Raw genomic sequence first — 25,390 nt, forward strand, 5'->3', positions numbered from 1 at the left:
TTTTTTGTTTTATTAATTTTTTATTTACATGAATAAACGATGATATTTATAAAAAAAACATTAGATCCTTAATTTTATCCTTTTATAATCTTTTTCGTCACACAAAATCTTATATGCGTTCAAACAAATTCACTCATAATCAAACATTGGTTTTTTACTTCATTTATACAACATGGAGACGTTTATTTGAAATATCATTAAAGGATAATAAATATTTAAGCGTTTTAAATGCACCACTCATCATCATGTTATTTACTTCAATTGTTTTAATGATACATGTTGGTCTAGTAAACTTGTTTTACATCGATTCAGTATGACATAAGACAAATGCAAGTGAGAGCCGTTTGTAAACATAAATATAATTTTATAAGTACAGTAGCAGACTTGGCCACGACGCGTTTTTATGGATTATTATATATGTTTAATTACACTGACGGACTCATAAACTACATCAAAGTTCAGAACAACCTTCGAATTAATATGATTTATTTGATAAGTATGAAAAGTTTTTAGACTAGACTAGATGAAAATGTCGAGAATGTCCATTAATCAAAAAAAAAAACAATATTTAAAAATTGAACTGCAGTAAAAAGTAAAATTGTAGTCGGGAAAATAAAATGTATGTTCCATATTCTCAATTCTATTGTAGTCTCAAATTCGTGTGTTATTGGAGTAAAGCTGTTTTTGTTTTTGTATTTTTCATATTTGATTTAATTGTTACAAATAGTATTGATTTTATTAGTCTTTTTAACTCAACAAAACTTTCGTAACCATAAATATGGATACTTCATCCGAACAAGCCGCTCAAATTGTGACATGCAAAGCTTGGATTAACGATCGAACCATTACTAGAAATTCATATTTAAGCTAGTCAACGCTTTCTAGATTATAACGAAGGTTTGTAGAGAGGTTCTTACAAAAACAGACCTTTTACCAGCAGAACTCGACCAACCATTTGTCGTGATGACCGATTTATTGTTTCAACTTCCCTACAAAATCGTTTACTCACGTCAATAAACATCAAACAGAGCTGAATGAAGTGCGTGGAGTAAACGTGAGCACGAACAATAAGAAGGAGGCTTAAGAAAGCGGCAATCACCCCTTTTAGTCCACCAAATGGCCAAAGCTGTCTGCAGCTCACTGACAAGCTCGTTTAAGATTTGCGCGTGTACATCTTAATTTTACCGAAGAGCATTGTTATTCATATTGTTCACCGATTAATGTAGGACGTGTTTAAATGATGCAGACGGTCGCAGAAGAGCTGCATTCAGGAGCGTGTTCCTTTTTTTAACCGGTTCTTTTATGATGTGGGGTGGCATTGACTGTGGGTTTGATGGCACAATGCTATATAACAGAGGTATAAGAAGCTACGTGGTACCTTATATGAAATAAATAGACGAAAATTTGATGTGATGCAAGATAAAGACCCCACGCCGTTGCACAAGTTAGACAATATTACGTAATAAATTCTGTGCCCACGACAGTGGCAGCACTAAACAGCTAGAATGGAACAATATTCCGCAAGAACGTTTAATAATCAGATCTATTCGGATCCGATTAGAATCTATGATAAGGGCACCTGGATGCAATACAAGGTGTATAATAATATTAAAAGAAAAAAAAACTTCGCTTCAACTTAAATTATTAATATAATTATTATATATAGTTTATTGTAAAAATTAAAAAATATTTTTACAATAAACTAATTTTTGTTACATTCATCGTTTTTGTTCAAAAAATGTGACGGTCCTTTCCATTATACAAACATATACTTAAGGATATGATATTACGCTGTTAAGAAGTTAATGAACCAAACTATAGGTTTCAATTTAATTTTATATAAAAAGTTGGAATACTTGGTTAAAATGTTTATTTCAAAGGCGTCTTAAACATTCAGTTGTAGTTTATGAGTGCGTCAGTGTATATTGTATAGTATTGACTAGTCAAAAATCTTCTCTGAAACACGCTGAATATAATAAAACAAATTAAAAAAAAAACAATCAGCGCTTATTGCGTGAAAAAATTGCGAAATTTAAATATAGATTAGTATCCAAATACCATACGTATAAAAATCTAATAGCCTTGTCTTGGGGGTAAGGCCGACTCATATGCCGTGATGGCAAACGGCTTGATTCTCTGTTATACCGACATGCCCCGTCTCTGCCGCCGCTCTCTACTCCCTCGCAAACTTGTTGCTTTATTTGATTATAATAATAAGAAAAATATATTTATTCCATTAAAGAAACACAAGTTTTTTGCTTAATTTAATCCATATTTAATGATTGTATTATTTTTTTTAATTATAAAATATTTCAATTAGCATCAATTTCACATCATGTTAAATATCTAAATTAAATGTCATATCAAAATAAAACGATCGTAATTTTTCAGTGCACTAGTCGAAATGCGAACGCACCGAAACAGCGCGCGCCGGTGCAGGTGGTCGAGACATCGTAGACGATGATTGCCGTAACGATGTACATGAAGTACATTTTCTATTTAACTCAGAGCTACTTAGACCATCTCGGGTGATCTTACGTTTGCATCTGTTAATACTTCTTTGTGTTGAGTATCTATTAGTATCCATCAAATCTGAAAAAAAAACATTGTTAAATTTAAAAACGAAACTTAATTAATTTTAACATGTAGGTTTTTTCTCCAAACAATATTGCCTATTATTTATTTAACATTTTTAAGGACATATGGAAATATTAAATCGATATTTTTGATATTATTGATTTCCAGACCTTAGAAATGTGTGAGTGACGGAAGTGCACAGTGCACTTATATTTTCGCACACACTTGTGCACTGCAGTGGATTGCAGATGGTTAGTCTTCCTTGAGAATAGCTGCCATGGCGGTAATCAGGCAAGTGGAACATATCCGGTAATGGTATTATTGAACCACATGCAATTAAACGATTAAAAATGTATGAGTTAGTATAGTATTACCTGACAGTGGAATTCTCTCACAAACACTCGATCGATGACACGAGCGGCTGCCTGCACTATTGTTGTTCAAGCGCAGAAGTTTACCGAGAACCTGTCGGAAACAGCATTGCGTGTTAATCGAAATTCACGTGTGAAATATGTATGGGGCAAAGTTTAAGCAAAAAATTTGTATTGCAGTATTTTGTTGCTACGAGAATGTGTTTTTTTTTGTGTCGTTGCCTTTTATGTAATATTTTAAACTCCGCTATGTTCAAGTCAGAAAAAAAATGAAGACGTGTTCGTGAAAACGTTCTACAACTACATGAATTTAATGATGAATAAATTTGATGAATTGAGGATTGCGCACACTAATGTAATCGTGGAGCCAAACTAAGACTCGCGTTGACGAACGAAACTGGTGCTACTAAACCAGACTAACAAAAAAAGTTAATCAAAGTCAATCAAATAAAGTTGAGAAAAAAAATATGCTTAGTGAAAAGTGAGGTTATGTTGCCATTTTATTGTTTCCAATCCCAACGACACTTATATAACATTTAAAAAAAAATATTTCTTTGCTTTCAAAAATCTGCTAGGTGTACAGTTACGGTTAGCGGGGCTACTGCTAACATACGTAATAGTTTTAGATATACCACTACTACTACACAAAATATTACACATAAGACTATTTAAAAATATCGATATATGCACGACATTTGACAATATTGTGGCATTTTAGTACCTAGACGAAAGGCAACGTTCTGATGAGTGGCTGACTAGGTCAGTTGTACTAATTCGAATACATATCCTGATACTGCATATCCAATCTATTGGTTCCCATTTCCCTTATGAGCTACAGTGCATTACAATGCGAAGCGTTAATAGCTTAATGGCTTAAGGGCCGCCTAGGGATATCAAATGTCGTAGGACCGATCCTGATCCCTTGGGCTATTATAGTCCCCACTCCTAACCTAACCTAACACAAGCTTTTAACTTAAATGAAGGGGGTTATCAGGAATGTTAGCAATTGCTTATAAAGGGGCATTGCTACTTTTCTTTAGTAGTATTTTGGTATATAAATACTATAAGAAGCTACTCAGCTATTTTAAATAAAAGTTTTTTTTAATGTTATATATTTATTTATTATAACAGCTATTCAAATAAAAATGTACAAGAAAACTATGTACTATATACCAAAGTACGCTTAAGTATGTAAACAACCTACAGCCATCTGTGCGTTTAGCTACAGGCCAATATTGCTAATTAAAATTAAATAGAATAAATGACAAATTTTATCATAAGTTTCAGACAATCGTCATTCACTACTGCACATAGGAAGAGATCTAAATTGCATCAATGTTCTTGGTTTGTTCTTGGTCTTCCGCGTTCAGTCCTCACTCCTCGCCACCTTCTTTAGGTCATAATGAGATATCAAGTTAATTGAAAAATTAAATAATAATACCTAATAATATAGCCCTTTATTAGAATCATAGGAAACAACATATCAAACTTAAACTACAAAAGTATTACATAAAAATAATATTAATCTAGCAATTACTTGATAATAGATAAATAAACAACAAATGTTGAACTAAATATTTTCCAACATTTCTTGTTTATTTATCGTTTGCAGATCCGTCTGCCAATCGGCAAAGGTCTCTTCCTTCAACCTTTTCCATTTGGCTCGTTCCTGAGCCACTATACTCCACGTCACTCCTGCCACTTGTTTGATGTCACCATCCCATCATCATCATCATTCATCCCATTAAATTAATATCTGTCCAAGTTATGAGGTTATTAAATACTAAAGATTGTTTTACTTACGTCGCAAGGATCAACCTCATTCTTTACCGTACCACTTTCTTTTGACAAACGATGTCGTCATATTCGAGCGACATGCAAGGAACAAAGACTATTTAATACTACTGCCAGGACCAATTAAGTAAATTAACACATTGAAGGTCCATTTTCGACGACAACGTCAAAACAAATGCAATCGTAATTTCTATTAATTATATGTGTATGTCTGCTATAGTACACAATGAACGCAAAACAAACGAAATAAGATGTGGATACGTTAATAATGCCCTCAAATTACATTTGACAAGTTCGTTTTAGAGCTCCGTTACGGACGAGGATATTGTTAGTAGAATATTGTTTTTCGATTTGTTTCATTAATATGATTTTTGCTATCTAGAACGGTTCGATTTGTATCAAATACGCTTGTAATGGAGTAAAATGTGTGCCCACTGCCCAGCTCCTGTAACTTCTAAAATAAGAGAATAATAAAAAGTAGTTTTTTTTTAATATGTCACAAATCGTAAACCGCAATTTACCTTTCATTTAAAAGTTACAACGAACTACAAGAACTTTTATATTACTTGCTGCTACGGAACCCTGAGCGAGACCGACTCGCACTTGGCCTTTTTTTAAAATTTAAGTTCGGTGCGTAGTGATATCACAAATTTGGTAGGAATTAAGTAATTACGTTGTTACGTTTCAGTGCAGGCTGTAGTTTTCCGTCAAAAATGATTGGTGGATAATTTGTGTTAAAAAAATTAAATAATGATTTCTTTGTTTCTTCTAGTTTTTTTTTATAAATAAGAAAATTCCAAATTTTGAAGCGATTTCAAATGGCGATCTTGAGATGTTTTGTGTTAACTGTCTGTGTTTTTTCACGCATCCACGGCCCCAAAAGTACCTATTTTTAAGCCCTAGGCAACGGGGCTGAGGTTAATTTACCTAGCTTAAGTCATTTTTTGCTGAGATTATTTACCTTAGAAAATGATAAGCAAAAATTATATTTTTAAAAAAGTATACGGAGTACGTAATTTTATGAAATTTAGGACCATTTGGATTTATGTGGATTATTTGTTATATGCAACTAGCTGGAGATAATTTAGATGTTTGCTACAAACATATTTTGGTTTCTTAAACACTACAAGATGAAATAAGCAGATATATCATCCACCTAAAAACAGAATGTGGCCTTGGCTGGGAAGGCGTATTCCACAATTATACCAAATTTTAAATTCAGAAACAGAAACAAAGTATCAAACTATCGGCCATTTTCGACATGACCATCCCCTCTCAACTACTTGAAAAAAATATAATTAATAGACTATTGAAATATTTGGAAGATAAAAATATTGTTTCTGATGCGCTATATGGCTTTAGGAAAGGAATATCAACATCATATGCAGTTCATTCCCTCACGGATTAAAAGTAGATAAACTAGACATAAAAGAAAAATGCCTAACAATTGTTATTAATCTTCAAAAGACCTTGGATATACGGTATATTTTAATAAGTTTAGGTGTAAGAGATAAATAGTTACAACTTTAAGAAAATTACTTGTAAAATCCATTCCAGCAGGTTAAAATAGATGTTGTTATTAGCAAAGAGTCCTATCACTTATGGAATTCCTCAGGGTAGCATTTTAGGACCGATTCTACTTCTGTACTATATAAATGCTCTGTAATCTTAATACAATTAGTTGTAAAATAAGGGGATGTCTTTAAACATCCTCACTTTGAATCCAAATAAAACTCAATACATCGCCTTTCCTATACACGTGTCATAATACAATTTGAAATCAATTAGTAGCTCATGTAATTAAGAAAATCACATTAAATTTAACTGTCCAATTATTAACAGAACCAATCAAACTACAAACTTAGCTATAAATCGATAAAAAATCAAAACATTAAAAAAGGCAATGTTTATTTTCAAAAATATAAGAAATAGCGCTGAATCAAAGTATGGTAATTAAAGTAGATCTCTCTAAGGCTCGCTTATTTCCAAATGTATCTATTGATAATATATAATGTATCTCTTGTCCCCCACACACAATTGTACTTCTTATTAAGACACATTTAAGCTGTTATATATGTGGGAGAGAATAAATAAATTTATTACTTATTTATTAAACCTAATGTTCCTAACAGATATTTTAATGAGGCCTGGGGTCTTCAGAGTGATTCTAAAAATATATTTTTTTATTAAATTAAAATCACATAAAATAGTGTTAATAGCGGACATCAAAGAGAGGTTTAGAGGGCTTTGTTGAATGAAAATGATAGGAAATACGTCAGATATAATAAATAAGAATAAAAATGAAAAAATGAATATTTACCGTTGACATGTAAATATTCATTTTACAATTATGCTTAAAATTATTGCAATATATACAAAAGATAGTGATACTGATATCTCGCATAAGAATCGTAACATATGGACATATTCATATGTATTTAATTGACTTGATAACTTTTTTTGAAAATAAAGAAGAAATTGTGCAAACAATTGTAGAGGAAAAGTGTCGTTTTTGAATTTTTTAAATTATTATACACATGAAAAAGTAATCTTTGTAAAGCTAACGTGTCATTATTTTTTTAGTTTAGTGACTTGTGGTTGTACTTAAAGCTAGTGACAGAGGTAAGGTACTTTTGCAGCTTCAAGCCTTTTTATAATTGTTGAGATAAATGTTAAAAATGTAAAATTATTGTCTGTTGAATCTAATCATTTTAAGAAAAAAAATTAGCAGATTACCTTTAAAATAAATAAAATAAATTTTCATTGTAGTCCTTATTCTGTTTGAAACATTATCTTCAGAATGTTATAGGGCAGCAGACACTAACTTTGAGGGACTCTATACTGTTGCATGCCGAATAGAAACCGTATTCTCGTCCAATTTGTCTGTTGAATTCTGACCGCTTACTCACAAGGGGCCATTCGTGTATTACGTAAGCAGAATTTTTGTAATTATTAACCTGACCCTTACCAGCATGAGTAAGCAACGCCCTTACTCAAATTCCAATATTCTTACGTAAACATTGGTAAATATTTATTTTTATCTGTTTAGGTTTCTTTTTTGTTATTTACAGTAAGCAATACGTGAGTCTAGAAAAAGTAATTTATAGGCTGTAGAAGAATTTGATTCACATTTATCACTTATTCAATAGATATAAATAGTGCTGATATAATCACCATGTGTCATCAAAAATAAGCAATGCAAAAAAACATCAAAGGGGTGGTAACCTTTGATGTTTAGCTAATACTTGAAGGGACCCCAATTACTTCATAATAGGCTTGCTTCATAAATGCTTGTCTATTCCAGGTCCAAAAATCGACAACTGAAGAATAAATCGTTTGAATCTGAAAAAGTCTAGTTGAAAAAATATATTTTGAATTTGATTTTCATGGAGTTGATTTTAATCAATTTACAACTTAAGTCCTCGATTACATTTTAGGATAAACTTGGAAACCGAATTTCGTCAAAAAATTATTCCATCAGTTTTTTTGTAAGTTTTTTTTCTCATACGGTTTATTTATATAATTTGAGAGAATGTGTAGAGGGGGCTAAGTTGTTTTGATAATATTCAAACTTCACAAATACTACGGAAGACATATTTCACTAGTCAGAATACATTCATAACATGGACATAAAACATATAACAATGTTATATGTTTTCCTACAAAATATTTTACTTATCCTGCTCCTACAATGATATAATTCATGGTAGGAGCAGTCATCTTGATATATTTTCACGTTTATATTTTTTCTCGAAAACCGAGCACTGCCACGAGCTTTAAATTTTTTTACCGCATTCAAAACTTGTAATTTTTGTGACCGTGTATGTGTCTGAGTGTCTCTTAGGACAATGTGAAAAATATTTTCTAAATGGAATCTCTCCTCAAATATTGCGAGTGGCCAAAAAAATCTATATCTAATGAAACTCGCATTCTATGTCTTCAAATCGTCAGTCAACGTCAATCGTGATTCTGATCAATTTCATTCGTATTTTTTTCATTATGCGAGAAATAAGCAATATAATGTATAAACTTACAAATAACATAATTGATTATTAAAACATTGAACATGTTATAAACACATTTAAAGGCATTAGTTATTAATTTTAAGTACTTAGTGATAAGTTGATGGTGTAACTTTTTCAATAAATTAATAAATAATAAAAAATATCAAGATCACGCATTCATATAAAATGAATGCTTTAGCACTGCATAAGTTTAATTAATATTTTACAAATGAAAGAAGATGCTTGAAACGTTGAACGTCTTGAAAAGTTTGTATAGCTATTGTCGAAATGTTTTTGCCGATTGATCAGATTGTAATTTAATTAATGGTTCGTTAGCGGAGATCTTTGCGAGGCTACTTAGGATATTTTCTTGATTTAATTTGTCCAGACTCAATGACTATGTTATTGTCTTTAGCATTATCAAATTAAAACTATCGAGCTTTAATTTAAAGATTTGTAGAGACAGTTTCTTACAAAAGGAGACCGGTAAGGTACCGGTCGCACTCAACCAACCGCCCTTCTTGGCAACCGATGTTAACCTATGCTTATGTTGTTAGCGTTGCAACTTCCCTACAAAATAATTTCCTCACGACAGTAAACATCAAAACAGAGCTCAGTGAAATATGTGGAGTAAACGAAGAGGGAGGCTTAAAGGAGCGGCAATTACCACTTTTCGACCAGCAAATGGTCCAAATCTGTTTGCAGCTCATAAACAAGTTCTTTTACATTTGCGCGCGAACATCTTAATTGGGCTGAAGAGCAATGGATCTCCATATTGTTCACTAATAAGTGTATTATTCTAATGTTAAAATGGTGAAGAGTCTATCGTCGACGTGTGGAGAGAGACATACTTAAAGCTGAATTGAGGATAGTGTTCCATTTGGATGCGGTTCGTGTATAGCGTGTGGTGGCATTTCGATGATCGGGTGAACGGAACTTATGTTCATCGATATGTTTCGTCAAAACGGTAGAAGAGGTGATTTAACGGCACAACACTATATATCAGATGTTTTTGAAGGTTACGTGGTACCTTACATGGGGTTAAAAGGCGAAAATTTTACTGTAATACAAGATAGTGACACCACGCCGCTGCACAAGTTCGAGAATCTTGCGAAGAGGTTGGGATGCGGATTCGGAAATAAACTTTTATGATATCTTTTTCTCATAGTAGACAGAAAGTTTCATTGTTCTGACAAATTACTTTGGTTTCGAAATAATACTATTATTGTAAAAAGTCAGAACCATGTGTAATTAAACAGTAATCCCGGTATAATTATAACATTATTGGAGATCTGTCATAATATAAATGTACCATTTGAAGAAGAAGACCCTCATTTGTAACACATTTATACATTAAAAATATTAAAAGATAAAAGAAATCTGACGAAAACAATTACCTGTATGAATCCACTGCGGTATCTCACGTTCATGTAGCAGTAAATAATTGGATTGTAGCAGGAATGCGACATAGCTAAACAGTGGCTTATGAACCAAACGTACGGCATTCCCGGCCATCTGCCCCATTCCTCGTCATCTTCGTGCGCCGTCCATAATAACTGATAACAACAAATAAAACACAGCACATCTTAATATTATCCTATTGGTCTATTAAAATTTAATACGGAATGAATTTGCGAACGCGAAATTCAAAATTGTCCCAATAATCGTCCCATAAAATGTTTCCAAAGTCTCGTATTTGCATGTGTGTTACATAAGAACCTATAGGAACGGCTTGTTGCACGTAACTTTAAACCAATCGGTTACTGATTTATATACAATAACGTAACAAAACCCTAAATATACCACTGAAATATTTATGTAATAGACTTTCATACTTCATAACGTCTTTTATACCGCCAAAAACAATATTATGGAATGACACATAAGTAATGAAGAAAAACATAGTAATTAAGCATGATATATTATTTAAATAATATAGCTCTAACATACACGTAATATATATACATACGTATATATAATATCATAATTTGATAAATACCAAATGCTTAATAATAATGTTCTATACTCAGAAATACAACTCTTGTTCAAACAAATAGTTTCAAATAAAATAGCTTCGGTACTGAAAGAATGATGAGAGATGATATTATTAATGATCTCATATTAATCTTTCACATGAAAACGATATTATTTTATTTACATTTTCAGAATAATGTTTACTATTAATGTTACTCGTTAATGTATTATTTATTTATACTTAGCCTACATAAATACCTATATTTTAGAGACGTTTCAAAAATAAGATTATTATTACAATAAAACGCCATGTACGCAAGCTCTATTAATAATTATTATTAAACTAATTCTTATTGATGAACGATCTTTTTTTAAACATTGTTCATCGTATTTAATCAAACGCAGATTTCCTCTGTCTTTCATTATTGATTTGACATTTAAAAGGCTAAGATACAGTATAGATGAATTCGCTCACGAAGTTCTACGTTGGATTATTATCAGTGTGCATTAGTATGAGTGACGTTCATCCTTACACAATGTCTTAGTGTGCGTGATACGAGTAAGAGTAAAGTCAACAAAAAAAGCAAATTACCTATGATATAATTATTTTGTCTAGTAAATTTTATTAAAATAAATATTATATGTATGTACATATTTTTAATGTGGAAGGGCGTATAGTTTAACTAATTATACCGTAAACAACATTAGTACATAAAGTCATAAGTATGATAAAAACATAAATATACTTACGATAAAAATATTCAAAGGTAGCCAACACACGGTAAATACAACCACAACGGTTATCATCATTTTAACCATCTGAAAAAAAGGGTCAGTGAAATATTTCCTCATACACATTATGCGTGACTTAAACTATGCTTTATATATCGCATGTAAATCAAATCGTACGAATCAAATGCATAGATATCGTATTGTAATCAAATCATATGAATACCAAGTGTGTTTTAGAACCCACTTTGACGTTACGAGTACAATTTAGTGTTGGAAACGCATCTGTAGATCAAAGGTCGATTATTAACTAGGACAGCTATGGAGATGCTTTAATAAATAACATACTTTTAGCTATATTTTGTTGGAAATCAATCTTATGAGAAGATCATTAAAATTTCTTAAAAACCATTTCATAAAAATTTACTACCATTAAATTTCAAGACAACGCTAATAAAGTCAAAAAATTATTAGGTAAATAGTATACGAGCTGGTCGTCCCAACGTCTCGGTAAAATAAGAATTTTATTTACTTCCCGATCGCAGCGCCTCCTATCAGATCGAATCTAAAATATTTAGGGAGTCAAATACACACAAAACCAGACATCGATATCGATCCAACCATTTTGAAAGAGTTCAGTTACATACACACGTGCAGAAGTTATATATACATATATAGAGAAAATATATAATTAGCACAGGATGGAATTTAATGTCGAAGCTTATTCTTCAAGAAGATTATTAATCATTCATAGAGTATTCATAATGTACAGCACGTGAGCACGGTTTTAAAACTTGCTCTTTAACTTCTTTTCAGTTAAAAAATAAGTTCTAGAAAGTTCGACAAGTAACAGTGAGCACTAAGGCCACAAGAGGTTTGAAGCAACTAGAAAAAGGAATATTGAAGGCATTATTTAATTAGCACTTTTGGATGAAGTTTTTACCTTCAATTTTACGGCCACAATTTTTTTATTTTCAGTTATTGTTTATAAAAAGTCCGCCCATTAGTACAAATATACGTATTGTTAAACAAGACAAAACAATTAGTTTGATGATATAAACTCATTTTTTAAACTCAATTTTTTAAATTAAGAAAATCATCACAATTTTAAATACGTTTTGTAAATGAATATTATTGAATAAATTATATGAATCATAGTTACAAATTCATTATCCATAACAAAGTTTCAGTATCTATAAGGTATTGTTAAGGTATTATGAGCTGTACGGTGACCGTGTCAGATATTCACATTCTTCCATAACAAGCCAATCATAATAAATTATTACTAACTATAAAAGTAACAAGGGACTGTATATATCAGACAAAAGACAAGAATCTTATGAATGAGAAATTTTATTTTTATACTTTTAATATAAATGTAAATGAGGACCCTCTTTACAGAAAAAATACTGTAAAATTTTCTGATTCTTAACTTAGTGATTATGCTTCAAAGTTATTTTAATTAGATCTAAGCCTTGATCCGTCTCCAAGAATAATACCGATTGATAACATCGTTGTGGGCATTGATGGCGCCCTTCAAAAGATACTCCCTCGATAACACGCTAAAACATTGAATCATGATTTGTAGTCAACACTGCGGAAGTCAAAAACGCCTAATCTAATACAAGCAAAAACGATGGTTATACGTTGTATGGCTGGCGTATTATTAAATCTGCTTTAATCTGGATAAAGTAAATGCCACCTCGCTCGCCAGAGTTTAAATTTGGTTTACGATAAACACGAAATAAGTTGTTCAAAAATCCAATATGATAGCTGTATCATAAAATACCTCTGAAGTACAATGGTAAACTAATGCAATGTATGACCTAAAAGTTTTATTGGCAATTTCGACAAAAAGAGGTTCCACTAAGTATGACCAAATAGACGAAGTATTAAAAAACTTCACCAGTTTAACTGGTGAAGTTTTTCTATTATAGTATTGTATATACGTATATATTGTATAATTTCCTAATTTCTCTCTGATAAAAAACAGTATTATGTATTTGTAATCACAAGATATTTTTTAAATTCTTGTAACTTACATGCCGTTTACGACATTTAGTTTAAATAAATTCCCGTTATGTTAAATACATTGTTTTAATAAAGTCCGTCATAAAACGGGTATTCAAATACTTTAAGACTTTACATCCAGTTTACATGTTTAATCTAAATAATGTTAAATATAACTTCATGACAATTTTTTAAAAAAAAGTTTATAGTTATAATACCTGCATATAGGTACATACCACATCACACAATCAAGGTATTTTTTATATATTGTAGTATGCTTTTTATTAAAATACTTACCTTTCGCTTAGAGTGTTGTATTCGCATATCCCGTACACTCTCCGCCTCTCCAGGTGGTCGCACGCCCCACACTACATAAGCAATACGACCGTATGAACAAACGAGTGCTGCGAGCGGTAACGCAAATTGGAATATCAGTAATGCGTAAGTGTATTGCTCGCTCTGGTCAGGATAGGCCCATTTCTCGCTGCAAACATCCCTAAAATTAAAAATTAATTGTATGCATCATTTTATTAATAAGTTATCAATTATTATCAATCTATCATCAATCAGAAAATTACACTTTTTTTTTTCTTATTTAAACTCTGTACATATACGCGAATATGGTTCATTTTTGGTTCTTGTTAGAAACAATAATAATACTTCAAGAAAATTGCGTCGACGTAGTGGTGAGTGGATATTCGCTCATCCATAGTTCTTCAAACAAGGTAATAAGGTAATACTTAAAAGTGATGTCTTCCAGTGTAATTAAACTTGTTGATTTCGAATACTTTATTTCTATTTATGCAAATGAGTCTGATATGTCTGTGAGAAAGTAGTCACCACTGCTCCTAGTCATTGATACTGTAAAAAATAAGAATCATTCCTCATATTACCAATGCGAAACCAACTTTGAGAACTAAGATGTTATAATCCTTGTGCCTGTAGTTACATAAGTCACTACCCTTCAAACTGGAAAACAAGAATGCTAAGTATTGCTGCTTGGCGGTATATTATCTGATGGTCGGGTGGTAACCACACGGACGAGCTGGCCAAAGCCAGTAAATATTATATTCGCACTGTTAACTGTCTCTCTTGCTCTATGACATTTACCCCTTCCCTTTCAGCTTTCAACGTTTGATTACAAACACAATAGTTTTCAGCGTATTTATAATGTAATGAATACATTACTCCTCGGAAAGCTAATTATCAATGTGTTAGGAGGCGGAACTGTTTTCCTACGTACAAAATAACATTGATGAGGTAAATCTTGAGGTAAAACAGGTAGTACTAAGCTATTGTTATAATTACTTTTTTTTATTAAAATGGAACGAAATTGCTTTTTGTTAAAGGTGGAATTGAAAAGGTGGTTCCGTTTTCGTTGATTTTGCATATTTAATTTTGTTCTTTCACAGCGACACGTGTAAACAAAAAATATTAAACAAAAGTGACAAATGTTTTGCTTACAGAACCGATTCAACCTTGTGAAATATTTGGCATTCGGCATAGAAATTCCTCGAGTAAACTTTCTTCAGAGTGAATATGTCTGATATCACCTTTAACAATATAGATACAACAACCATGCTATCTATTGTTACATTATATAGTTTGTATATAAAATAAATGTCTTATCTGTTTAGACGTTGATAGAACCATCTTAGAGACCTTGAAATATTTTTTTCTTTTTACTATTTAGACTTCTCTATTTTATTTTATACATATTTCACGGTACTTTTATGGATTTCATATTATAGTTTACTTAAAATTATATTCAGATTTTGCGAGTTATCTGAAGTTCGGTTGGGTTTTCTCTCGAGACAAAATATTGCGACCCATTGTAATAAGCATCATAAACCCTTAAGTATTACCAAAAACTTTCTGACGCAATAAAACCATTTGATGTTATATCTAGTAGAAACTAACAAAATAATAATTATTTTTAATTATCTTTGCAGATTTAATCTGTAATGTTTAATCTTATCGCGTACACAAAAGTCAAAGTCAAAAATCTTTATTCAATATAGAAGTGTATACACTTGCTTATTGATTGTCAAAAATCTACCACCGGTTCGGAATTTAGCACCTCAGACCTGAGAAGAACCGGCGAAAGAAACTCAGCGGGATTTTTTTTTTTTTTTAACCATTTGCCATGTACACACACGTCAGGAAAGCTTTATTTTATAATATTATTAGTAACATGAAAGTCCCGTCAATAGTCTAAATTTAAAGCGGGTGAATCAGCTAATCTCAGCTTCTTTAATAATAATCATTTAATATCATAAAGTCCTCCTGACGTGTCTGAACGCGATAAGCTCAAAAACTACCAAACGGATTTTAATACGGTTTGCACTAATGAACGGAGAACGGATTCATGAGAAAGGTGTATAATTCATTAAAGTATCATAGAGCCGAGATGGCCCAGTGGTTAGAACGCGTGCATCTTAACCGATGATTTCGGATTCAAACCCAGGCAACCACTGATTTTTCATGAGCTTAATTTGTGTTTATAATTCATCTCGTGCTTGGCGGTGAAGGAAAACATCGTGAGGAAATCTGCATGTGTCTAATTTCAACGAAATTCTGCCACATGTTTATTCCACCAACCCGCATTGGACCAGCGTGGTCGAATATGCTCCAAACCTTCTCCTCAAAGGGAGAGGAAGCCTTAGCCAAGCAGTGGGAAATTAAAGGCTACTAATGTTTATGTTATTATTGTGATTGTTGGAGAAAAAAAATTCCGAATAATAAAGATTTATATAAAGATGTAAACGTTTTATTTAAATCCTTATTCTACTCGTGCAAGACCGGATCTGGTAGCTAGTAACATTAAAACCTTTTCTCCAAAAAGGTTTTATATTTGTGATATTTTGTTTTAGTTTAGGAATTTACAAAATAACTTCGCCTTATTTATAAGCAAAGATTACATTTTCATATTTTTATTTATGGACATATAATTTTTACCAGTTCAAAATGTGTTACAATTACTTGCAAAAGAAATCTCTTCAAATAATATTACAATGAAGTCTAGTATAAATATGAGACTCGAATACAGAACATGTAGTATGTAGTAGTCACATTATGAAGTTTTGCCTATTGCAACATGCCTAGACTATTAATTTATATTAAAAAAGATTTTACCAATTTCGCTTATGTTTTGTGAAACATAGCCTGACTGATATTGGATTAATTAGACTATGGTAGCACTCTTTTCCTACAGAAAAGAATCCTGTGTCAAGAAGTGGAACAACTTTGTTGTTTAATATGTATGTATTATTTTTTATTGTTCTAATAATAATGTAAACGAGAAAAAGTACAAACAAGAATACTCAATTATTAATAACCACTTTGGGATTTATTTCTTATTTCAAATCTATTTGTGATTTATTGATAAATACCTGTATCTATTTTAAACCTTTTTATTAAACTTTATGTATGAGATGACCCAGAGGTTAGAACGCGTACATATTAACCGATGATTGCGTGTTCAAACCCATGCAAGCACCACTGAATTTTCATGTGTTTAATTTGTGTTTATAATTCATCTCGAGCTCGGCGGCGAAGGAAAACATCATGAGGAAATCTGCATGTGTCTAATTTCAACTAAATTCTGCCACATGGAAATCCACCGACCCACATTGGAGCAGCGCAGTGGAATATACTCTTTACCTTTTCCTTAAAGGGAGGAGAGACCTTAGTCCAGCAGTGGGTAATTTACAGGCTGCTACTATTATTATATATATCATTATTATTCGTTTGTTTATTACCGTTTAGTTAGGGTTGGAGTATTTTCTTTTCCCATTCGCTCTATCTCGAGTCATAAAAGTCACAACCTCATTTATTACTCTTGTACATGCTATCCTTCAAACAGTCCGACCGTTTTTTTTTCTTATTTTCTTACTTATCTTTGTTGTGTACGTAAATACACTTAACACTGTTTTATACGAATGTACTCGTATTTTCATTATTATTGTCTCATTTAGCTTAGTGCTGACCGAGAGGGATATTTCATTTTATTAAATAATAAAGCTTCTCATATACAGAATAACAAAACTAATCAATGTAAATAAAACCGCTACCCCAGTTGTGATTTGTAATTACTTATAATCAGCATCACAGCTGGTTATTCAACGGCTTTCATTTGAACTTGTTATTTTTATTAGTCAAAAAAAACTCGGCCAAAACAAAAGAATCAAAGAAAGGTCTACCCAACTAGATGAATAAAACATGGAAAAACAGTCACAAAAGTCAAAGCATGGCTGCAATGCAAGCTTTAAAGCTTTAAGATGTCAGATCTTATTATTAAAACATATTTTGAAATTATGAATTAAGTACGCGCGGTAAATAAGTGAGCAAGTTATTTACACTATTGAATGGATTTAATTTTAATTATAATATAAAGTCGATTGATAAAGGTCTAGACGTTACACTAAATGACAAATCTTCCCGGTTTACATGCATCATTTAGATAGATGGTGTCCATTATGCTATTTATTACAGTCATATTGAACCCTCGTATCACGTGCCATTTTATGGCCCTTCGACGGCTTATTACCGTCATATGAAAAAGTGTTGTTAATGTGTTATTCGAGCGTTATTGGAAAAAAAAATCTTTATTTACTTTACTCTTATGTAAAGTTAATAAAATGTTTTTTAGTATCTCAAATCTCATCTTTATAACTCATGTTAAATATGTTCTATAATATATTTATTTTACATTGAAACAGCCAATTTATAGCTGAGTAAGCGCGGCTGTGTTAGCTCATTATAGCAGGTCATATAGTGGAACTCATATTTAGTACTTACTGTTTCAGTCATTCGTATCCAGTAGCCATACTTCTTAATTAAGTGGTTATTGGACTATCGAAAGTAAAAATGGTTTTTTATAACCTCTTCAGCTTTGTTATATTATAATCACGTTATAAAATATAATAAAATAAGAAATATAGAAAAGTAAAATAACCATTTACCTCTTATAAGTACGTTCTTAAATCGAAGTACTCGTACATTTGACTTGCCTTGCTTTAAGAAAAGCTTTGGTTCAAAAACATACTACAAAGTCTGCTAACTTTTTTTTTTATTTGATTTTATTTCTAAAAGAACAATAAGTATAATGTGCTGATGGTTTTAAAAAGTAGCATTCCGGATTACGACTTTTTTTAATTACATCAGCGTGTTTTGGAATGAAAATTAACACTCGAGTTTCGCTATTTGGTTTTTATGAGTCGGACATAACTTTTTTGTATGTTTACACGAATCATGCATTTTGAATGTTTTAGAAATACCGCATCCCTAATGAATCCTGTTTACCTTTTATTCAGCTATTTTTTTTTGAGCCAGAACTGCGGTCATATGTATCAGTTAAAACCAGTTTTTCAAAAAATATTTTTTAAATAAGACAAACCAATAATCATAAAATAAAAAGTGAAAGTAAATTGAAGCAACTTGGTGAGATTAAAGTCAAGCCTTCCTCGAGAAGCCCTTGTCCATCAATTTAAACATTAAATATCTATTGCTTACGTAAGATTTATAGTTAATTTTATTTATCTCTACATATTATATATATATATATATATATATATATATATGTGCCTCGCCTCTATATGTGCCTCGTAGGTCTTGTGGCTATAAAACCAGAGTTCCCTAGGTTCTAGTTTCCCCAGGTCAGGCCGATCAAAAGTTATTGTCGTAATATAATAGTCTAGAACTTTTAAGTGTGTACTCTCCCTTGCCTCGGATAACACATACAGCCGTTGGTATTGCGTCTGAACTCTTTTCGGTCGTGTCGGATTTGCCGTCCCATCAGATTATGAGAGTGCACCTATATTTGCACAAATACTTGTGCACTAAAATATGCCCTTAGTTGACTGTTCTTCTTTGACATTTGCCGCCATGACCAAAATCGGTTAGATCAGTTGCCGAGACCAACATTATATATTTATATATAAGTATTTACTTTACTCAATACAACTAATAGACACATACGGCCTTATCGCTAAGCAGCGATAAGGCCGCCAATTTTGTTATACAAATGTTGCACCTCATGCAACTTTTGTATAACAAAATTGTAATTTTTAGTTTTAAGTTTGGGTGCAATAAGGAGTTAATAAATAAATAAAATAAAATAATAACTTGGTGGTAGGGCTTTGTACAAACCCGTCTGGGTAGGTACCACCCATTCATCAGATATTTTGCCACCAAGCCGCAATACTTAGTATTGTTATGTTTCGGTTGTGCCAGTGTAACTACTGGCACAAGGGTCATAACATCTTAGTCAATATCTATGGGCGGTGGTGACCACTTAACATCAGGTGGCCCATTTGCCGGTCCGCCTACCTATTACATAATAAAAAGAAAAATTTATTGCGTGAAGCTATTATGGCATCGGAATGTAATTGTGTTTATAATCCCAACAATATTTCAGGAATCACGTTTATCTCGATTATTACAAGCCATTGAAATTGATATATTATTTGCAATTCAACCTATCAGTACGAACAATGCTGGTCTATAGAGGCAACGTGAAACTATTTTGGAAACGCAAGGGCTGAGACTGAAACTAAATTGGCACAACAATCACATTCCGCAGAATTTCAGGCCGTCAATCAAATAAAGGACATCGTCCATTATGGCCCAAATGGGAAGCTGCTGGACAAAACAACTTTTCCTATATTCTGTTATTAATGTATTATAACACCAAATGGAGGTCCATTATGTTTTAATTGCGTTCAAAAATCGGCAATTTATCGATTAATGTAATGTTTCAAAGTCCCTTATTTTAACTTTAAACCAAATAAAAATACTATCAGACTATATATCATATTATCTATTGAGAATTATTTTATTCTTTCTTTCGTTCTCTGTTTTCTCTCTCTCTCTTTCATTATTATTGATTTATAATTTAAATTATTGTATTCCTACAGGAATTCGATACATTTAAAAAAAATGAATAAGTCTATGATATATCGATTACTTTTCGAGATTACAATACTGGAAGATCGATTGTTTAAATCTAGCTACCGAAACGTGATCGCTTAAATGGTTAAGATCTGATGTACACCCCATACCAAGACAGCGCCAAAAATGAACCTTAATGATGTATTGGAAGATTTTAGTCGGAAACTTATAAAAAAACTGCTTATATAAACTTATATTAATATTATGATTATATACCATACCGTTATTGTTGTAGGTTTATAGAGTCCAAAATTGAAACATCCATTTGTGTACTAGATATAAATCCTGGAGCCACCCTTGCTCTTGTTTTGTCTTTGGAATTAAAATATTAATTTAATAATGCTGTCATACTTACAACTCGCAAACTTGGTGCCATAAAGAAGGTTTCTCTAGTTGTGAAACTATTAATATAGGTGCAGCCGTTGCTAAAGCCCCGCACCAAACTGAACACATCACTAGTTTGGCAACCGTTTTTCCCATTCTCGGCTTCAAGGGTCTTGTTATCACAAAATACCTATCCACTGATATAGCTAAGAGTGTATATGCACTCACTAACACTGACACTGCCTGCGAATAGTTCACCAACTTACACATTAATCCACCAAACGGCCAGTAGCGTAAAATGAGCATCGACACAAACGAAAACGGTACACAGAATAATGTCATTAATATATCACCCACCGCTAAGTTCATTATAAAAAAGTTCGTCACTGTCTTCATCCGCGGTGACGATTGCACAACGAAACAAACTAACCCGTTACCTAAGAGTGCTATCACAAAAATAATACCATAAGTGACGTAGACGCAAGTCTGGAAAACACATGTCGATAAATAATCTTCCGACTGTGATTCTAAAACGCAAACGAACTCATGTGCCGTAAAATTTAAATCAGTTCCATTCAATGATTCATTTCCGGTATTTTCAGGTAAATACAAAATTTCAGGCAATACAGGTACAACATTATCTGTTAAGTTGTTCAGGTGATTCATACTTATCTGATCTCAATTTTTTTCCATTTTATCGAAACCAATTTCGACTTCCATTATCTGAAAAAAAAAGTTGTGATGTGACAACGCATAAAGATTCATTATTAAAAAATACAGTGCTTTTTACTGGATACTAAAAATTTTAATATAACATAAAATGTATTTTATATCTTATTTGATTCAATACGAAATTGATAATTATGCTTTGGTATTATATGATATTGTATTTTAAATTACCAATCGAGTAGCATCCACTAACAAGCATTTATCCAATATTATTTAATATGTTAAATTACTTAAAATAAAAAGGTTAAAAAATATAATAAAATAAGTAAATAAATATTTATTATATTTGTGAAACAGTATGCTTTGGTATGTGGAGGAGGAGTGTTATTGTATACATTGTATTCAATAAGTACACATACACACATAATAATGTCGACCCATTTCTGTCCTCCTACACACCATTGATAATAACAGGTGTCTTTAATTGCATTCTATGATTTAACAAATTGTAACATTAATAATGAAGGAAGAAGTGATGCCGATCATGCAATATCATATTTAAATTCGTGCACAATTTTTTTTTATGTCAATGGTAGGCGGATACGCTAAGGGGCCAACTGATAGTAAGAAATCACCACCGCGCGTAGACATTGGCGTTATAAGAAATGTTAACGATTCCTTAAATCACCAATGCGCCACCTACCTTGGGAGCTAAGATGTGATGTGTAGCTCCAGTGGCTCACTCACTAAACCGGAACACAACAAACGCTGTTTGGCGGTAGAATATATGATGAAAACCTACACAAAACCGCACAAAATCCTATCACCAAGTAGAGAATGTGAGTTAAATTATGGTACATTCAAATAATACGTTAAGAATTAATGTAAATCAACTAATAACTCTGTTGATTCTATACTATTTACATTGTGATGCTTTGTGCATCACATAGTTCCCAAGGTGGGTGGAGCATTTACGATGTAAGTATTACTTAATATTTCTTACAATGTCTATGGGTGTTGATGACTACTTAGAGTCAGGGGGTCCATTTGCCAGTCTGCCTATATACTATATATTTAAAAAAAAACCTTTACAAATTTTTCATTGAAATCAAGATCTATTATTATTAGGGTTTACTATTTTATATCCCATTATCTCGAAATGCCACGTCCATAGAGACATAACTCTATTTGTGTAGACGACACATTAGCGAGTACGAGCACGTATGCATTCAATATTTTAGTAAAATCCTTATATACTTTATATATTAATTTATTATTATTCACCAAAAAAAAAATACTATAATTATAATATTATATTTATATATATAAGGTATAGCTTTTGCGAAAAAGAATAGGTAATTAAATAGCATAAATAAAATCATCCAGTGACAATATTATCAGTTATGCTAGCATAAGTACATAATAAATTTTATATGAGGTTATTTTCAGAGATAAATATAATGTAAAAACCTCTTTCATTCCTCCTACGCGGCTAACGTTCGCGGTTTATAAGGGTATAAATATTTTATTTTTTATACCTTAATTTTTTCATTTAGTAATTTGTATATTTATTGTTGATATAAAAATAGATAATGGTTTAATTTATACTTAATATTTTTAGATTTTATACTTCCTCTGAGAGTTTTTTTTTTTGAATGAAATAATATAATTATTGGAAAAATAAAATTTAGCAAAATCATAACCGTGTTGATTTGCAGTTTCGATCCCCTGGACAAAAAACGAATCAGCCCCCTCACCAGTGGAGTTGATAAGGCGAGGTATTATACTTTTAATAAAGGTTTTTGCACTATTACTCCAAGGATCAAGTGACCCAACTGCAAATGGGACAAAGTCATAATTTGAAATAAGAAATGGATATTTAGATCGTTTAACTTTTACCGCGATTTTTTTTTTGTTCTAAGATCCAAGGTATTTGGTTGGCCATTACGTAGTTTAATTGTATTTTACTATTAAATAAATGATTAGGTAGCTAAAGTTTAAAATTCTCAAATCTGCAAGCGATATTAATTTACGTAATGGAGGCTATATGCGGCAATGATATATCACAGCGATTTATCTGTGTGGTTGAGGGATTTATTCAACGTACATATGTATTATTTACTGTTGTAGATTAGTTTGGTTGCACAGTTAAATAGCGGCAAATAAATTTTCTATTCGAGAAATCGTTTGTACAGCTTGGCGCTTTTAAACTACGGCTCAATTCATAAGAAACAAATTAAAGTAGACACGTTAAGAATTGGAGGTATTCTTATCTTCCTTTAATTCCGATGAAAAATCACTCGCGAGTTTTGCCGATCGACATATATATCAGTAGTTTGTGGTAAACATAGAGCTGTTCGATAAATCACACAAATCATGTTCATAATCGAATCGCTACGATACATCTATATTGAGTGTAGCGGTCATAAGTTTTCAGTAAAATAATATTAATTTTACAAGAACACTGTCATATAAAATAACATTTACTGACTGAGTGTTTTTGGATACAATTTTTTTTAGGTTTTTTAAAATATTTTTTTATCTGAAGTCAACATATTTCGTTAATGTATATTTAAAAAGTCCTTTCGCGGATAGACAACCCATATAATATCAGTGATTCGAAAGGTCTACAAAAGGAATGTTCGGAGAAAATTTAGCAAGTATTGTTCTATTACAATCATAATTACCGCGCTTTTATCGTGTTAGTCATCGAGAACCGGTTCTGGGTAAGGTATGTTTGTCTACTAAATCTACATAGTATATAGTCACAGTTACTGGACGAGATATTATTAATATTTAAATAAACCTATTGATGTTAATATAACATATACTTGTTATTAGACTTGTCATTTCTGTTGGTGATCCTAAGAATAAATAAATAAGTGAATATTGAAACGAGAGCCGTTTTGACATTAATTCATGTCAGTGTTAATAATGTAAGTTAATCTTACGAATAGGATTTTTAAATGCGGTTTCAAAAAATGTCTTATACTCTGTCAGTTTTATAATTTTAAGTTGTGCTAAAGCCTTAAAAAGAGCGAAAACTCTATTCAAAGCGTCAGATTCAATGAGCTAAATTATTAAAAAGAGAAGGGTTGCATTGCAAGCTCACGTTGAGATAGGCTGTAGCTATCTGATTAAATCGTATAAAAGGCCTCATTTTTGCTGATTTGGGTTCACCGTAGAATGCTCCCAACGGTCTATTTTAGGAGAGCTAAATCACCTAGAAATCCGTATATAGTCCAAGACAACTTCAGAGGAAACTTATGATGACTGTTGGTGTTTTATGCACTTCCTACGAAACAACAATCGTTGTATAGTTATAGCTAACACCCCTTTCGTTCCATACGAATGGGCTGTTAGCTATAAACAAAAACATTACATAAGTAATATTTACTCGGCTTCCGCCGGCGTTAACAAACACCTGGGCTAGTGATCGCAAGCAGACGTGATCACAACCTTAGTGCTATGACCAGAAGCCTCCCGTCTCCACCAACCACGACCATTCTAAGCAGAGGTGCAATCGTATATGATGCTCTTAAGCCTAGTCAAAGGAAATTAACGGAAACGAATGAGGTTTTCTAGTTTAATTTTCATAACATATCGTACGAGTTTTGCGGTCACTTTTTTTAATGAAGTTATTTGGTATGAGTATTTAAATATTTTTTGTATAGCACGAGTAGGCCATAGGACGTGCAAATAGTAAATCTGATGGTAAATTTTCACCATTACCCATATAAATTTGGTATGAACTTTAAACTATTACTTACTTAACTAATGCGCCAAAAACCTGAGATATTATGTTCCTTGTGCCTGTACTGGCTTATTCGCTCTTTAAACCGGAACACAACAATACTAAGTATGGCTGCTTGGCGATAATATATCTGATGAATACGTGTTACCTACACAGACAAGCTTGTATAAAGCTCCACGACCAAGTGAAGCAATTCTATAAAGAAGTGTAATGTAGTTTTATTTACGTCGGAC

At 31.9% G+C, this 25,390-nt stretch overlaps 1 protein-coding gene across 1 annotated transcript; it reads right to left on the reverse strand.

Moving 5' to 3' along the window:
- Positions 1-2,395: 2,395 nt before the first annotated feature.
- On the reverse strand, positions 2,396-21,400 carry LOC125065444 (RYamide receptor-like). Its single transcript, XM_047673026.1, has 6 exons — positions 20,766-21,400; positions 13,757-13,955; positions 11,471-11,539; positions 10,144-10,302; positions 2,952-3,042; positions 2,396-2,592 (listed from the first exon to the last, which is right to left on the reverse strand). The coding sequence occupies exons 1-6, from the start codon at positions 21,398-21,400 to the stop codon at positions 2,396-2,398; spliced, it is 1,350 nt and encodes a 449-aa protein (XP_047528982.1).
- Positions 21,401-25,390: the final 3,990 nt, after the last annotated feature.

Source organism: Vanessa atalanta, chromosome 7 (assembly GCF_905147765.1).
Source record: "Vanessa atalanta chromosome 7, ilVanAtal1.2, whole genome shotgun sequence".
Lineage (NCBI taxonomy): Eukaryota > Metazoa > Arthropoda > Insecta > Lepidoptera > Nymphalidae > Vanessa > Vanessa atalanta.

Coding starts and splice junctions, on each gene's coding strand:
- LOC125065444 (XM_047673026.1), bottom strand. CDS start 21,400: ATGAATCACCTGAACAACTTAACAGATAATGTTGTACCTGTATTGCCT. Junction 13,956..20,765: donor TGGCACCAAGTTTGCGAGTT/GTAAGTATGACA, acceptor TTTTAATTTTAG/GGATGTTTGCAGCGAGAAAT. Junction 3,043..10,143: donor ACCGCAGTGGATTCATACAG/GTAATTGTTTTC, acceptor TGTTTCCGACAG/GTTCTCGGTAAACTTCTGCG.